An 18,084-nucleotide genomic window follows, 5' to 3' on the forward strand; every position below is an offset into this window, starting at 1 on the left:
TGCCCGAGGTCACACAGCAGACAAGTGGCGGAGCTGGGATTAGAACCCATGGTCTCTGACTCCCGAGCCCGTGATCTTTCCGCTAAGCCACGCTGCTTCTCGAGCACAGACTCAAGCCCTAATTTAAGGGGACGCATTTCAGGTCGCTAAACCACTACATATATTACTGGCCTAGTCATTTCCCCTATACTGCTTCACACGGGACTCATTTTCTGAAGGAACCGCCGGGTGAGGGAATAAGCGTTAGAGTGATGTGCAATAAACAGTCAACAACAAAAGAAGAGGAACACTTGAGCAAATTCATAGGCCAAGTACAGAGAGGAGACTCCTGCTAGAACCAAAATTCAGCAACCCAACGACCGGGGTTGGGGCATTTTACCCATTGAGGCAATTCACCCGCCTGCTTCTCCGAGACAAGCTCAGACCTGCGCACTGACGATAATAAAAATAACATTAATGGAACTGATAAAGCACTTTAATTTTTCCTAAATGTTTTCTTTTTCATTAGCTCATCCTACCCTCCAAAACGCTCCTATGAGGTAAGGACTGACTGGGGCTTTCTAATGGAGAAAAAGAGCATTTAAAAAAAAAAAAACAAACACCCCGCAAAATTCTTCTATAGCAGGTAATGAAACGGCAGAGTTGTGGGAAGCCCAGTTACCAATTTAGGAAGGGGTCAGATACAAAGATCTCATTTGAAAAACGAAACCCACCATGCCGTGAGAGTTCATATTAACTATACCCCGCACGAGGAAGACGGACGACCGCAAATGAAAACCTGAGGATTAAACAGGTTTAAAATTAAAATTCGTTCATTCAGTTGCACTTATTGAGCGCTTACTGGGTGCAGAACACTATACTAGGCGCTTGGGAGAGTATAACACACCAACAGACAGAAACATTCCCTGCCCACAACGAACTCACAGTCAACAGGGGGATAATTCAGGCCCGAATGTCCCGGCTGAGCCATGGATGATCTGGATTGCCGTCGATCCATAGTATCTGTTGAGCTCTTATTGGGTGCAGAGCCCTGGACTAAGCGGTCCCTGCCTACAACGAGCTATTGTCATCAATGGCATTTATTGAGCGCTAACTTTGTGCAGAACACTGGGCTAACAGTTTGGGAAAGTCCAATCCAAGAGAGTTGGTATACACGTTGCAGTTAAATGACAGAGGCCCTTGGGTGCCTATTCTGTGACATCCCATTCAGCCCTATTGCCCACCATGCTGGTTGAAACGAAAATCATAGTTTTGAGTGAACTGATGTCCGCTTTGCAGATTTTATTTTTATTTCTTTTTACCGTGAATGGTAATCACCCATCATCATTTGGCAAAATCGCCCTCACCCTTTCCTGAAGGTTCTTGGCATTAGTTTTCCCGATAAGTTTCTTGGCAAAAATAACGACAAAGAAAATAGTTGAACGGAGGCTTTATTACCCATTGGTGGGCACGGCTGTAAGAAAGCCAGGGAATGACTGCAATATCTCGAAGAGATTTCCGCCCACTTTTCTACCAACTTTAATGAACTGAACTGCCCAATTCCCTGGAACGGATCGATCCGTCTGCTACCTTTCACAGAGAATCTAGCCGAGTGCGTCCCTGCTTGAGATTTCAGTTTGCCCACAGCCCTCTGGTGAAGGAACAAGTTTCTGACCGCTTCTTATTTGGGTCCAAGAGTGAGAAATGTGAACTCTTCCTCATTTCTCCGCCTACCTTTAAACCGGTACTTCTAGACTGTAAGCTCGCTGTGGGCACGAAGTGTGTCTCTGTTGTGGTACTGCCCTTTCCCAAAAGCTTAGTACAGTGCTCTGCACACAGTGGGCGCTCAATAAATACAACTGAATTGCATGAATGGATGCCGTGGCTCGGTGGAAAGAGCCCGGGCTTTGGAGTCAGAGTTCATGGGTTCAAACCCCGGCTCCGCCACTTGTCAGCTGTGTGACTTTGGGCAAGTCACTTCACTTCTCTGTGCCCCAGTTGCCTCATCTGTAAAATGGGGATTAAGACTGTGAGCCCCACGTGGGACAATCTGATCACCTTGTAACCTCCCCAGTGCTTAGAACAGTGCTTTGCACATAGTAAGCGCTTAACAAATGCCATTATTATTATGAAATGCTTCCCAGTCAATCAATCAATCATATTTATTGAGCGCTTACTGTGTGCAGAGCACTGTACTAAGCGCTTGGGAAGTACAAGTTGGCAACATATAGAGACAGTCCCTACCCAACAGTGGGCTCACAGTCTAGAAAGTGGGCTCACAGTCTAGAAATTATTATTGTTATTATTATTATTGTTATTATTATTATTAATACAATACTTATTGCATTAATGAAGTGTTTTTCCAGCTAAAAGCTTTAGGGGGAGCTATTTGATCACCCCCTGAAAGAGGCAATTAACCCCAGAATGACCCCTCCTGACCATCTGGTTTCCTAAAAGAGAAAATTTATTCTAAGGGGACAAATGTCTTTACTTCCAAGGCATGTGCTGTACTCCTCTAGCATATCCATAAAAAACATGGCTGTCTGTGAAGTATGAGAACATAAAGCGTGCTGTGGGCAAGGGATGTGTGTCTTCAACTCTGTTACACTGTACTCCTAAGCGCTTTGTACAGTGCTCATTTCATTTTGTTAACATGTTTTGTTTGGTTGTCTGTCTCCCCCTTCTAGACTGTGAGCCCGCTGTTGGGTAGGGACTGTCTATATGTTGCCAACTTGTACTTCCCAAGCGCTTAGTACAGTGCTTTGCACACAGTAAGTGCTCAATAAATACGATTGAATGAATGAATGCTCTGCATCATCATCATCATCATCATCATCAATCGTATTTATTGAGCGCTTACTATGTGCAGAGCACTGTACTAAGTGCTTGGGAAGTACAAATTGGCAACATATAGAGACAGTCCCTACCCAACAGTGGGCTCACAGTCTAAAAGGGGGAGACAGAGAACAAAACCAAACATACTAACAAAATAAAATAAATAGAATAGATATGCACACGTAGGGTAAATAAATAAATAAATAAACAGAAAGTGTGGCCAGGGTCCGAGTTAAAAACCCATTGGGTCCGAGTTAAAAACCCATTTGTTGCCAGCGGAATGATCTTTCCTGACCAAGCAATAAAAAAATCAACGGTATTTACTGAGCACTTACTACTGCATGCAGAGCACCGTACTAAGCATTTGTGAGAATACAGTATAACAGGTGGTAGACAGTAAGCGCTCAATAAATACCACTGATGAATACAATAATTCATCAGAATGACCTAGAGAGGTGGAAAGTACCTTCTGACAACTGCTCACACAATTTAACCCATTTTTTAGGTAAAATATTTATGACCAAAGGTACAAACTGGGGATCTTAATCTAAAGGAAGGGCTCGGGACCACAGGAAAAAGGGGCTTTTTAAAACTCTGTGACCAGGCAATTCAAGCCACTCATTGAAGGTCAGGCATGGCCTAGTGGATAGAACCCGGGCCCGGGAGTCAAAAGGACCTGGGTTCTAAACCCCGCTCTTCCCCGCCTGCTGGGTGACCTTGGGCAAGTCACTTCACTTCAGAGCCCTGGTTCCCTCACCTGTAAAAAGGGGATTAAGACTGTGAACCCCATGGGGGACGGGGACTGTAGCTTGTATCTATCTCGGCGCTCAGCACCTAGTAAGTGCTTTAAAAAACACCATAATAATAATAAAATAAAAGCCAATGGCCTTGTCTAAGCAACCTGAATGGCCAATGTGGCATGCTAACGACATTTTGCAAGCAATATGGTCTGTCATTCATTCATTCATTCAATCGTATTAATTGAGCGCTTACTGTGTGCAGAGCACTGTACTAAGCGCTTGGGAAGTACAAGTTGGCAACGTATAGAAACGGTCCCTACCCAACAGCAGGCTCACAGTCTAGAAGGGGGAGACAGACAACAAAATAAAACATGCTAACAAAATAAAATAGAATAAATATGTACAAATAAAATAGAGTAACAAATACGCACAAACATATATACATATATACAGGTGCTGTGGGGAGGGGAAGGAGGTAAGGCGGAGGGGATGGGGAGGGGGAGGGAGGGAGAGGAAGTAGGGGGCTCAGTCTGGGAAGGCCTCCTGGAGGAGGTGAGCTCTCAGTAGGTCTGTCAGTGGGGGCACCAGCTTGGAAGCCTGGAGATTCGATTTACATTTCCTACTCCGCATCTCTCCGTTTTAGCTTGAGTGACTCGGTTCCACTCTACAGACTTCCAATTCTCCAATCCAAGCGGGGAGGTTGTGGGAGGGGTGAAAAAAGGGCTCAAACCAAGTGCAAGGAGGATGCAAATGGAAGTGGGAGAAGAGGAAATGAGGGCCTAACGGGGGAAGGATTGATTTCCGACTCTACTCTTACCTTCTTCTTTATTGTTGGTGATATCTTTGAGGAGCTCAGTCTTCATGCACGTCTCCCCCTTAGTCTCCCCTTTATTCAACACTGCATGCTGGAGGGAAACAGATAAGCAACAAAAACATTAATACATAGAGAGGTTTTACTTTGAGGCGCCCTTATTCAAATATTTAAATAAGACCAACTCGACCAACTCTGCTAATACTGGACTCTCCCAAGCGCTCAGTCTAGTGCTCTGTACACAGTAAGCGCTCAATAAATGTCATTCGTTGACTGACCGCACACTATCACTGCAGCTGTATATATGTATGTACAAATTTATTACTCTATTTATTTATTTTACTTGTACATATCTATTCTATTTATTTTATTTTGTTAGTATGTTTGGTTTTGTCTCCCCCTTTTAGACTGTGAGCCCACTGTTGGGTAGGGACTGTCTCTATATGTTGCCAATTTGTACTTCCCAAGTGCTTAGTACAGTGCTCTGCACACAGTAAGTGCTCAATAAATACGATTGATGATGATGATGATCAATACACAGAGGGTCATTCCATGGAATATTTTTTCTAGAAAATACACATTAAAAGTGAGGTAAAGATACGATTCCCTCAGGGTCAATAAAAAACTTGCCAAAGTGCAATCTATTGTTCAATATCTATTCCCGCCAGACTGTAAGCTCACTATGGGCAGGAAATGTCTACCAACTCTGTTCTATTGTCCTCTCCCAACCCCCTAGTACAGTGTTTGGCATACATTAAGCGCTCAATAAGTACGATTGATTGATTTGGGTTTACTAAAGAACAACTGCTTGAACATTCAACAAATCTTGAACCAAGAACTCTTGGGCACAGAACACTATTTGCCATTTCCTTTCACACAAGTACGTGGAAAACTGGAATACAGAAGCCGCGTGGCCTAGCGGAAAGAGCCCAGGCCTGCGAGTCCGAGGACCTGGGTTCTAATCCCACTTCTGTCACTTGCCCGCTGTGACTTGTCACTTGGGCAAGTCACTGGGCTTCTCAATGAACTCAGTTTTCTCAACTGTGCAATAGGGATTAAGTCCTACTCCTTTCCTACTTACACCGTGAGCTCCACGCGGGACAGGGACCGTATCCAAACTGTTGATCTAATATCTACCCCAGTGCTTAGAAGAAAACGCTTAACAAGTACCATGATTCTTAACTCTGTTCAAGTAATACTAAAGATAGACAGTTTCCCTCTCTCATAATTTCCAGAGTACAAAAACAATAAACCATGGCTAAAACTCAATTTAAAAAGATGACCGGCATTCTAAACCAGCACCTACAGAGTGGCCAGTAATTAAGTTTCTTATAGATTTCAAGCTAGACGCAATGTAGTTCCCAAAGGAGAAACTGGTGTCAACATTCACACGGCAGGAAAGGCCTCTAACAGAGCTATGCCTTGAGACATGGAACTGTTTCATAAGTGAAGTAACTTCCTTTTAAGTAAGTTTTAAAATTATAGGAGAGAGATTAAGTTTGTTTTTAAGGAACAAAAGGATTCAATCCATGCTAAGCGCAACCTAAAGAATAAAACTTATGAACAATAAAATGATAAGCAGCGTGGCTTAGTGGCGAGTGCCCGGGCCTGGGTGTCAGAAGGGCCCTGGGTTCTAATCTTGCCTCCGTCACTCGTCTGCTATGTGACCTTGTGCGAGTCACTTCCCTTCTCTGGATCTCGGTCACCTCCATCTGTAAAATGGGGATTAAGACTGTGAGCCCCATGAGGAGCATGGATCGCATCCAACCTGATTAGCTTGCATCTACCGCCCCGATTCAGTAAAGCACCTGGCACATACTAAACGCTTAAGAAATACTATTAAAAAAAGTAAAATAAAAAATCCAAGTCTTCTAGGCTGGGAGTCTCTTAAGGACAGTGATCATAACTGCCCAATTCTATTGTACTTTCCTCTCCTGGGCACTTAGTCCAGTGTCCTGCATGTGGTAAGGCAGCTGTGTGACTTAAGGCAAGTCACTTAACTTCTCTGGGCCTCAGTTACCTCACCTGCAAAATGGAGATTGACTGTGAGCCCCATGTGGGACAACCTGATTACCTTGTATCCCCCCCACCACATAAAACAGCGTTTGGCACATAGTAAGTGCTTAAACAAATGCCATCATTATTATTATTAATGTTATTAGTATAAACACCACTGATTGTGTGATTCTCCAGCCCATTGGCAAGCGGTGTTGTCTACCATCTTTCAGCTAAACAGCTTTGGTTTCCAATTCAGCTGCACTTTTAAGCTCCCTAAACATTGTGACCAGTCTTTTCTTGATGTTTCAAAAATTAGCCTTACCCCTCATTTATCCAGCTCCCAGCATGAGAGGAAACATCAACACATTCTCGCCAAGTCCTCAAACTGGCAGGGTTTTCAGGAGATATTTCTAATGACAAAAATTCAACTGGTAATACGACACACGGGGAGAGGAGCCAAGAGTCGCAAGATACACTTTAACTCTAATGAGCTTGCTCCGACACTAGTCTTTTGCAAAGAAATTCTCAGCCACTGTCTGAGTGCTGTCTGCTCTTCTAGTCTGAATTTGCCCAGATCTGGGCATAACCCGTGTTCCCACAACATGTGAGCACTACAATAATGATGTCATTTGCAAAGCACTTCCTAGGTGCCATGCCCTGGGGTAAAAACGCTGGAGAAACAGTGAGGCCTAGTGGATACAGTCCAGGCCTGGGAGTGAGAAGAACCTGAGTCCTAATCCCGGCTCTACCACTTACCTGCTGTGTGACCTTGAGCAAGTCCCTTCACTTCTCTGGGCCTCAGTCCTCATCTGTAAAACGGGGATTAAGACTGAGAGCCCCATGTGGGACAGACCGTGTCCAATCCGATTAGCTTGTATCGACCCCTGCGCTTAGAATAGTGCCTGGCACATAGTAAGTGCTTAACAAACTCCTTAATTATTATCATTAATAATAAATACTAGATTATCGGCTCACACTCGGAACCTGTCCAACATGGGGCTCGTAATCTAGCGTCCGGATGTTACTACTGTCAGTTTGCCTTAATGAAGGGTTTAGCTCTGAATACGAGGCAACCATCTTGTGTCCATTCCCAGAACTTCAATCCGGAAAAATGAAAAAACAGCTGACGGATTTTTTGCTTTCCAGGAGTAGAGCTTTTTTTTTTTTTTTTAAAAAAAAAGGACAAAAACCAGTCGAGGATAGAAAGGAGGAAAGAAAATCAGAACCTAACCCACGTCCATTTGCCTTCTCGGAGCAGTTTAAGATTGGCTCCGCATTTTTCCCCACATGGGCATGAATTACTCTCCGCACCATCTGACGGCTGCTCCCAGGAAACGACAGCCCAAGTATTCATCATCAAATCTAGAACCTGGCCATCATGGACAGGATTTGACCTTTCACGATACCTCGCATGGCTCCAATAAACCTCTTCGCTTCCTTCCCAAACTCTATTAAACCTAAACTCCTCTTTCATTTTCATTCCACTACCCCACACGATTTGCGTCGAGCTAATTCTGCCACCGATGATCCCAAGTCACAGGTTTCTTTCCCGAAAATCCCGGGCTGAAACCAAAAAAAGGGTCCAAGAGACGACGGCCAACTTGTTTCTGCATCCTCGGGAGACCCACGCGGCATCCCCACCTAAACTTTGGGCCAAGAAAACCAATTCAGCTCTCGTGTTGGTCACCTTCCTTTCCTTCCCCTTTTTCAAATGGTCACGAAACCAAACAGCTCAAGGTTCTTGAGTGGCTCCTCCAGTCCACAACCCAGAGCCACACCAAAATGGCTTCATTAAAACAATCCCCCTTCATTTCTTTAGAAAAACAAAAACAAAAACAAATCAAGATTGCTTTGACACAGTTTTTCATTCATTCATATTTATTGAGCGCTTACTGTGTGCAGAGCACTGTAAGAACAATAATAATAATGATGGGATTTGTTAAGCGCTTACCATGTTCTAAGTGCTGTGTACTCAAGTTGGCAACATATAGAGGCGGTCCCTACCCAATAACGGGCTCACTGTCTAGAGGAGGGGGGAACAAAAAAAAAAACCCAAGGTTCAAGACGCAGTCACTATGGGAGGAAGCCACCACTTCTCAGCAGGCTGGAAAAAAAAAAAAACACAACAGGCCCTGTTTGGCCTATATCCATCCCGTTTATGACCCAAAAAATCCTCTCCAGCCTGAAGCCAGAATTCCTCTCCAGAGATCTGCAGGCCGCAGACGGGCGGCCTGCAGGGTCCCTCATTTCCAGGACGACCCCCCCACCCCCCAAAAAAACCCAACTAGTCAAGCCCACCATTCACCTGCCACCCTGCGCACAGCTGCACCTCAAATTGGTTGCCAGCAGGCCTGTAGAGTTGCCAGGGCCTCCATATTTCCACCCCCTCTTGCATTCAGAGCAAACTTCCCTTTTTTCTCCACCCCCCCCTCCCCACCATGCCCCAATCTGTCGTCCCCTGATTGGTGGAGAAACCTTATCCATCTCCCCCGACCCCCCCTCAAACAGCCCCAACAAAAGCCAACAGCCAAACGGAGGCGGCTTCAGAATAAAAGTCCTCCCTTTCCTGCGGCCTGCCCACCCACCCCCTGCCACTCACTGCCAAGCTCTGGGCAAGATTACTCACCTTCAATCCACCCTGGTGTCTGCCCAAAGTTTAATCCCATCCCGCATAATCCCATGGTTGGAGGGGTTGGAGGGCGTTGGAAGGGGGTTTTCTCTGCTGGGGTGGGGGGACGACTGACTGGGAGCCCACTGTTGGGTAGGGACCGCCTCTATATGTTGCCAACTTGGACTTCCCAAGCGCTTCGTCCAGTGCTCTGCACACAGTAAGCGCTGGTAATACGACTGAATGAAGGAATGAATGAAAATCCCACGAGGGATTCGAGGAAGCAAACGATAATAATAATAATGATGATGATGGTGATGGCATTTATTAAGCACTTACTATGTGCAAAGCGCTGTTCTGATAGACTATAATAATATGCCATATATAATAATAATGGCATTTAGGAAGCGCTTACTGTGTGCAAAGTGCTGTTCTAATAGACTATAATAATGTATCATATATAATAATAGCATTTTTAAGTGCTTACTATGTGCAAAGCACTGTTCTAATAGACTATAATAACGTATCATATATAATAATGGCATTTATTAAGTGCTTACTATGTGCAAAGTACTGTTCTAATAGACTATAATAATAATGGCATTTATTAAGTGCTTACTATGTGCACAGCAGTGTTCTGATAGACTATAATAATATATCATATATAATAATGGCATTTATTAAGTGCTTACTATGTGCAAAGCACTGTTCTAATAGACTATATCATATATAATAATGGCATCTAAGTGCTTACTATGTGCAAAGCACTGTTCTAATAGACTATAATATCACATATAATAATAATGGCATTTATTAAGCACTTACTATGTGCAAAGCACTGTTCTAATAGACTATAATAATACATCACATGTAATAATAATGGCATTTATTAAGCACTTACTACGTGCAAAGCACTGTTCTAATAGACTATAACTTATATAATAACAATAATAACGATGGCATTTATTAAGCGCTTACTATGTGCCAAGCACTGTTCTAATAGATTACAATATATCATATATAATAATAATAATGATGGCATTTATTAGGCACTTACTATGTGCAAAGCACTGTTCTAAGCGCTGGGGAGTTTACAAGGTGATCAGGTTGTCCCATGTGGGTCTCACAGTCTTAATCCCCATTTTCCAGATGAGGTAATTGAGGCACAGAGAAGTTAAGTGACCTGCCCAAAGTCACACAGCTGACAAGTGGCAGAGCTGGGACTTGAACCCATGACCTCTGACTCCAAAGCCCGTGTTCTTTCCACTGAACCACGCTGCTTCTCTAAAGATGACCTTTTCTTCGAGGAGGGCTGGATTTATTGAGTGCAGGGGGAGAGTACGATACCACAATAAACAGACATATTCGCCGCCCGCAACGAGTTCATAGTCTAGAAGGGGAGAAGTCTATGGAGTCAAGATACCTAGGACTCGGTTGCTTGACAAGATTGTGGGGTGGGAGAGAATTCATGAGGTCTCTAGCATGCCAGGGGGGCCTGTTTTACACTATTTCCCAACACAGAACTGACACCCAAGTGCTTCCCCCCACCATCTCTCCCCTCTTTTCACTGCAAGGGAAAAAAATAACAACAACAATCCAGGCCCAGTATGAGCTTTTTCACACCTTCCCTGACAAATCTAGTGGCCTCATTCAATACCTCATTCAGGCTCTTCCACCACAGCTGGCTGCAGGCAAATAAGATAATTCAACCCCAAAATACAAGCCCGGTGTAGGCTAGGGCCCTCTTCCCTCCAGAAAGGATCTAATCGCCGCTCAAACCATACTGTTCTGGAGGAACAGAGGCCTGGGCCTTTTAGAAAAGCTTGGGTTTGTTAAAGACAAATTTTAGAAATAAAGAGGAAAAAAAAGGATTGGGGGGGGGGGGTACTGAACTCCCCCTCCCTAAAATACCATTGAAGATGTTCATTTGGAACTAGGCCAAACTTAAAAACTGGAGGAGAGGAAGGGGCTTTTGAGGACCTCTCCATCAACCAGAAACCGCTCTGCAGAAAATAGCTGAACCAAGAAAAAAAAATCCTCAGTTCTTTAACATTCAAGTCATTATCTGCATTAACACATCTGTTTGTAGAGAAAAGAATGAGGAAGGAGCCCAGGCCTAAAATTCAATGGCCGCGATATAGAGTCTTTTTCATGAGTCCATTCCCACCTCCTCCCCACCTTTCCCTCCCCTCAACCCCCAAATTAGTCTATAATTCTAGCACTAAACGACCTAACCTCCTCTCGGATCCAATTTGACTCCAAAGCCACCCTCTTACAAGCAATTTCCATAAAGCAATATTTCACCCCCTGTACACGGGGTCATCTCCTCCACCAAGGCCACGACTAACAGCAACCCAAAAAAAAAATTATAGAGGAAAAAAATTTAAAAAGTGGAGCAAATCAACCCTTTTGGATTGTCCTTTATTCTCCTCAACAAAACTCTCAGGGAAAACCCAATAAGCTTCGCTTCCTTCTCTGACCTGTGCATTGTTTTGGAAATAATTATTTGGAACCGAAGTCAAACTGGGTTGACTTTTCAGTGATACTACTGTCATCTCATCCCCCTCCGCCCCCCTCCATGCAGCCCTTACATGGTCTGAATTGAATCTCGATGGCAAATGTTTGGTGACCACTGACTCTTTCTGAGGCCAGAGAGGCTTCACTGACAGTTGAGGGGTGGGGGGAGAGTTGGGGGAAAAGAAAAAATGCAAAAAGTTCTTGGCACAGGGCAGTGTTGGCAAACACAAACCCTCTCTCACATTGAGGCCACTTCCTTGAAAGGTTCTGGCAAGCCGGTCTACTGTAGCTTAATGTACCAGAGAAAAAATAACAAGAGTGGATCTTATTCAGAATGGTTATCCTCAAATCAGTTCACATTTGGCTTCTTTTTGTTTTCATCATCATTTCTGAGGTTGGGTCTCCTCTTCAAAAGGATGCCGTTTCACAACGTGCCACTATCCCTTCGCCAAGTGCTACGATTCTTCCCGTCCTCACCCCCCGCCTCCGAAAAAAATGGCAAGTCTCTGCATGAACACCCTTGGAATGGACAGCCACACACAGGTAACGTAAGACCGTATGTGGCTTTTGGAAGTGTATCTAATTCGGGACAAAAGTCTTGTGAATTCATACAGAGACAGAGTTTTGTAGAGCCTCCATTTGCTCAAGGCAAAGCCTTCCACAGGCCTCAGTTTAGGACATCTTTCCTGTCTTTTTCAGGGGGAAAAGGCAGCACGACAAAACCTACCCGAGTCAAGCTCTACCAGAAAAGCTTCTGCAACACCCGGCAAATCACCTTTCCCCCACCATCCGCATTTTGGACAATGTCGAGTATTTTGAACCCCACGAGAATACAATGTGGCATGACAGGTAATCCCGAGCAAACCTGGGTCTGCAAACGCAAATCTAGAACGGAAATCCAAATACTTGCTTCGGCTCTTTGAGTTAAAAGATCCATAGTATGACAATTGCAGCAGAGCAGCTCCTTGAAGATTTTGTCCTCTTTTAACCTCAGCTCATCTGACCATATCCAAGCCAACAGAGAAGGGATTCACTTCCAATGCTATGGGGGAGAAAAAGAGAGGATGGGGGGGGGGGGGGGGGGGGGCATTTCTTCCTTCCCTAGGTCTGTTTTCTTGAAATCTCAAGGCCTTCCTTCACGTACAGGCCCTCTGAGCCGAAACAGTCTACAGCAAAAAGACCAAAGGAAAAATAAATATAAAGTGAGGCCCCCAGACGGCAAAAATGCTGACTCTAGAAAAATGAAAGAGCGGGGGGAAGCAAAACACCTAGCTGGAGTTGAAATTTCATCTTCCCAAAACCACCTTCTTCTTCTTCCTCTTCCTCCTCCTCCTCGTCTTCTTCAATCTACTTAAAAGCAAAACCCTACCTCGAGCCCCATTCCTCAAAACAGGAAATCGTCCAAATCTTTTTCAGCCATGGCCTAGAAATAGTGTTTCTGCTCTGTCATTAGGGTACTGTAGCCTAGGCTTTTCCTTCAATCCTAAGAATTGCACTGAATTAGATCATCTTTCTCTGATCACCTCCCCCTTCAGGCTGCTCCCGAGCATGCTCAGCTGAGCTTTGCACTGCCATTTCATAACTGCATTGTTTACAGACCCACAGTGACCTGCCATTTTTTTTGTTGGTCAGGAAAACTGAAGCTACGTTCTCCCACGCTGGTCCTCGCCCAGGAAAGGTGAATTCACGGGTTCCTTCAAGCCGAGCCCCCCCACCCTCCCCATCCCCCCTCACGTAACGGAGGAGGCATTCAAGTTCACATCTCACGAGGAAAATCCAGCGGTGGGAGACGCGTGACAAACCTACGGGCGGAAAGGCTGGGTGCTTTGAGCTGCCTTTTCGCTCAAAACCCAGTTGATGAAAAAATTTGGTTAGCGACAATTTAACCCTTTTGGGGAAGGGTGGCGGGGATGGGGGGGAGTGGAGGAGCTGTGAAGTCTGCAAGGAAAATGTCATCCTCACTTGCAACCCCTTTGGACTGGTTTGTCAGATAGCGGCTATTCTGCTGTGGTGTCCCCTAGAAATCAAACAAGTCCTTTGGGCTTTTCCTTAAACCTCGGGGATGGAGAGGGGATGGAAGAGTCAAGGGAAAACATCACTGCTTCGAAGCAGTGTGGCCTGGTGGCCGGGCCTGGGAGCCGGGGGCAATCCCGGCTCCACCGCTTGCCTGCCGGGTGACCCTGGGCGAGTCACTTCATTTCTCTGGGCCTGTTTCCTCAACTTCAAAATGGGGATTCAATGTCTGTACTCCTTCCCACTTGAGCGGTGAGCCCCAAGTGGGAGAGGGGCTGTGTCCGACCAGACTGGTGCCCACCCCAGCGCTTAAAACAGTGCTCGATGCATAGTAAGCGCTTAACAAAAACCTTAAAATAATGATGGCATTTATTAAGCGCTTACTATGTTCTAAGCGCTGGGAAGAAGCAGCCTAAAAGCTGAGAGGCAACACACACAGCTTTTCCCCCCATTTAAGGGCAAACTGGAGTGACCATAGGAAAATAGAGGCAGCAATGCCCTCTACTTTAACACAGAGAAGGGCTCTCATAAGCTTTTCAAAGAACCTTCAACTTACATGGCTAATTCATACTACAAGGAGCACTTGCTGCTAAGAAAGCAAAGGACATCAAGGTCCACTGGTCACCTCACTGCAAGAGGGAAACTATTTTAAAACTTTAAAACAAAGGGATTCGCTACATAAGCCACTTCTACAAGACAAGGGAAGTAGAGAGAGAGAGAGATGTTTTAAATGTGACTAATTGCCTCTCTCCCAAAACTCCCTCTTTCTTGGCAATGATATAGCAATAGCTATGAAACCTCCTTGCGAGCAGGGATCTTGTCCACCAACTCTGTTGCACTGTCCATTCCCAAGCGCTCGGTACACTGCTCTGCACACAGCAATCGCTCAATACATAGCGCTGATTGATCAATCCCTACGGGTTTTGCCTTAATGAAAGTCTCTGTCACCCACCTAAATCAAGGCATAGAGACAAACAGAACATAAAACTAATAATAACAGTGGCATTTATTAAGCGCTTACTATGTGCAAAGCACTGTTCTAAGCGTTGGGGAGGTTACAAGGTGATCAGGTTGTCCCACGGGGGGCTTACAGTCTTCATCCCCATTTTACAGATAAGGTAACTGAGGCCCAGAGAAGTGACTTGCCCGAAGTCACACAGCTGACAATTGGCGGAGCCGGGATTTGAACCCATGGCCTCTGACTCTAAAGCCCGTGCTCTTTCCACTGAGCCACGCTGCTTCTCTAGGAAACATCATTTCCTAGTCCTCAATTCCAGGATGAGTCCAAAAGGAATGCTTTAGGTCAAATACTATGAGAAACGGAGATCAGTTTTTGACAAGTTGGGCGCATGCTGTGTTATGGAATGGGAAGAATTTGTACTGAAGATCTTTCGTAGTGTTTTTCTTCAACCCTTGCTACAGAAATGACTTGTTCAATCAATCGGTGGAATTTATTAAGTGCTTACTATGTGCACAGCGCTGTATTGAGAACTTGGGAGAGGATGATACAATAGTCGGTAGACAACTGGTAGACTCTGCCTTTAAGGAGTTTGCAATAGAACCAGCTTGTTATGTACCCGTTAATTCCACTGTATTCTGCACTCTCCCAAGTGCTCAGCACAATGTTCTTGCCCTTTGCAATAAACACCACTGATTGATCGATCAATTCACAGACTGCTCACGAAGCTCACTGTGGGCAGGGAAGGTGTCCACCAGTTCCATTGTACTGAACTCTCCCAAGTGCTTAGTCCAGTACTGAGAACACAGTAGGCGCTCAATAAATACCACGGACTGAGTAAACTTCTTCCATACATTTCTTTCAGTGCCCTTGGTTTTGGGGCATCACTGAACGAAAAAAATTGCAACACCTCCGCCCCACTGGCAGTCAAATGTTCCTGTGCTGGTTTCTTGTCCCTGATGGGGTGACAGGCACAAGGAAATACTTGCAAGTTACAAAGAACCATGAATAAACTACTGCTAATCTAAACAGTTGAAGGCTTTGGGCAGGGAACGCTATCTACCAACTTGATTATACTGGACTCTCCCCAATGCTTAGGACAGTGCTCTGCACACGGGAAGCGCTCAATAAACACCATCGATTGAACGTTCCCCTCCCGTGATTTCCAGTTTAAGTGAACGGAAGCTTTAAGTAAATGCTGTATCTTTTCAAGAGGGCACAAAGGAATGGGACAGTTTAGATGGGACGTCTATGGAACTAAAATGGAAATGCAAGCACAGAAACCCAAGCTGCCTTTCCCTCACAATGTGCTCTCCAACGCTCACCCCAAAATGAGGGATCTTGCATTCGAAGGTGCCCACGAAAACAGATGTTAGTTTTTCCAAATGGGTCCCAGAGAAATATAGTCATTCAGCAGGTTAGAAATAGAAATAGCAAGGAAGGATGAGATGGGTGCAGAAGAAACCAAGACTGCTATAATAATAACAATAATAATGGTATTTATTAAGTGCTTTACTACTTGCCAAGCACTGTTCTGAGAGCTGGGGTAGATACAAAGTAATCGGGATGTACCACAGGAGACAGTCTTAATCCGCATTTTACAGGTAAGATTACTGAGGCACAGAGAAGTTAAGTGAGTTGCCCGACATCACCCAGCTAACATGTGGCGGAGCCCGGATTAGAACCCACTACCTCTGACTACCAAGCTTTTTCCAATCACTTTTTCCAATCACTTTTTCCAATCACTTCCAAGTGATTTTTCCACTAAGCCACGCTGCTTCTCACCTACAGAGTCTTAGGTGTGGGATTAACCCCAAGGCTGCTGAAGGTAAGACAACACATGGAGCACAGTGTCACCAAATGGAGTGCCTCAGAACTCACAGCTCTAGAATCCACCCCTTCTTCTCCACCCGAACTGCTACCGCGCTGGTCCAAGCAATTATACCCCACCTTGCCTCCAGCACCAGACTCATGCCTCTCCAGCCCAAACATCACTCTGCTACCTGGATCTGTTTTTTTTTCTTTGGAGGGGAGGGGGGCGGGAGAAACGCTTAGCCGACATCTTCCCACTCCTCAAAAACCTCCGGCGGTTGCCCATCCAACTCTCCATCCAACGGATGCGCCTCCCCATCGACTTTGAGGTCCTCCATCAGCTCTCCCGCTCCTCCTCCTCCTCCTCACCTCATTCAGCTCCTACGACAACACGGCCCAAACACTTGGCTCCTCAACGTCCACTTTCTCCCTGAATGTCCATCTCATCTTTCTGGCCGCTGACCTCTCTTGCCCACGTCCTCCCTAAGGCCTGTAACTCCCTCCCTGTTCATATCCAACAGACCACCGCTCTCCCCTGCCATCTTCAAAGCCCAACTAAAATTACATCTTCTCCAAGACGCCTTACCTGATGAGCCCCTCCCTTCTCCTTCTTGCCCTCCATTCTGCATCACCTGGGCATTTGGGCCTGTACTTCTCAAGGGATTTGATATTCACCCCACTTCCAGCCCCAGCCATATCTCCTATCTGTAATTCATCTGACTGTCCTCCCCACTCTAGTTCTTGTGGGCAAGGAACGTTTCTATTGTACTCGTCAAAGCGCTTAACACAGAGCTCGGCAAATAGTAAGCACTCAAAAGCCATTCTTTGAGGGCAGGAGCCCTGTGTGCTAATGCCATGGGATTGTACTCCCCCACGCACTTAGTACAGTGCTTCGCCCAGAGTAAGCACTTAATAAATGCCACTGACTGATCAGAAAACACTAACCCCCCGAGTGAAAACTCAACCACCTGCTGATGCTTTCTCCCTCTATGAATTCACATATCTTGTCAACAATAATGAAAACTGTCTCCTCATTTCCCCTACAGCTTTCAGTACAACTAACTAGCAAAAGATTTTATCTAAAGAGATTTTTCATTTTAGAGAAAAGTGGGGGAGGGGGTGGGGGTGCATAGAAAGGAGCCTGATAACCTAACAGCCGTTTCCTGAGTCATAAGCGTTCTGCAGACAAAAGACATTCTTTGGGCACTGTTAGATATTATAAATATTTACTTCCCAAGGAGCGTTGCCTCCAGCCCATCTTGGTACAGTCATAAAAGTCTAGGCATCAATTTATGAAAATATCAATTTACGGAGATCCTTGTCTGTTTAAACCCAACCCCTCGCTGCTTTAAAATACAGGAGCAGCAGAGAGAAAGGAAAGTAGGCCAGTGTTGGGGACACAAGTCACTCCCGTGAGACTCAAGGAAAAACTGGATAGGACCACACTGACCTCAACAGACTTCGGAATGGCTTCGTGGGAAATGAAAGACAAATTTCAATCATCAAATCGGACAAAATAGGAAACGAGGAAGAGCTTTAAGCCTGCAGTACGGTATCGATCCCTGGCCATGAAGAAAAATGAAGTGTCGATGGTTAAAACTATTCCCTGCTACAATCTAGCGGCTACAGAATAGTCTCGATCGCCCCACTCACTCCACCTCCAGCCAACTCGCTCTCTGTTCGTCTGTCTCTCTACCCAGCTCAGAACCTGTGGGTTTTGTCCCCATTTTTTACTATAAAACAAGCTGTCCAAGTGCTCTGAGTTAATGCAGTCTGCTTCCAAGGCCTCTCCCTTTTTTATTTTCTGAAACAC

At 45.2% G+C, this 18,084-nt stretch overlaps 1 protein-coding gene and 1 long non-coding RNA gene across 6 annotated transcripts in view; one reads left to right on the top strand and one right to left on the bottom strand.

The window, feature by feature from the left end:
- The window catches only part of EHMT1 (euchromatic histone lysine methyltransferase 1), a 111,620-nt gene that overhangs the window by 47,083 nt on the left and 46,453 nt on the right, over positions 1–18,084 (bottom strand). For 4 of the 5 annotated variants that reach the window (XM_038767798.1, XM_038767797.1, XM_038767799.1 and 1 more), the window contains exon 2: positions 4,372–4,459. In XM_038767798.1, coding sequence (XP_038623726.1) covers positions 4,372–4,459 — 88 coding nt within the window. Of the gene's footprint in view, positions 1–4,371; positions 4,460–8,668; positions 8,729–18,084 lie in introns of those variants that run through there. The other variant, XM_038767801.1, reaches the window with a different exon arrangement.
- Positions 11,915–17,744, top strand: LOC119946475. Its single transcript, XR_005456419.1, has 3 exons — positions 11,915–12,031; positions 12,188–12,337; positions 17,631–17,744. It is a non-coding gene; the product is annotated as an uncharacterized LOC119946475 (long non-coding RNA).

This window comes from Tachyglossus aculeatus, chromosome 27, assembly GCF_015852505.1.
Source record: "Tachyglossus aculeatus isolate mTacAcu1 chromosome 27, mTacAcu1.pri, whole genome shotgun sequence".
NCBI lineage: Eukaryota > Metazoa > Chordata > Mammalia > Monotremata > Tachyglossidae > Tachyglossus > Tachyglossus aculeatus.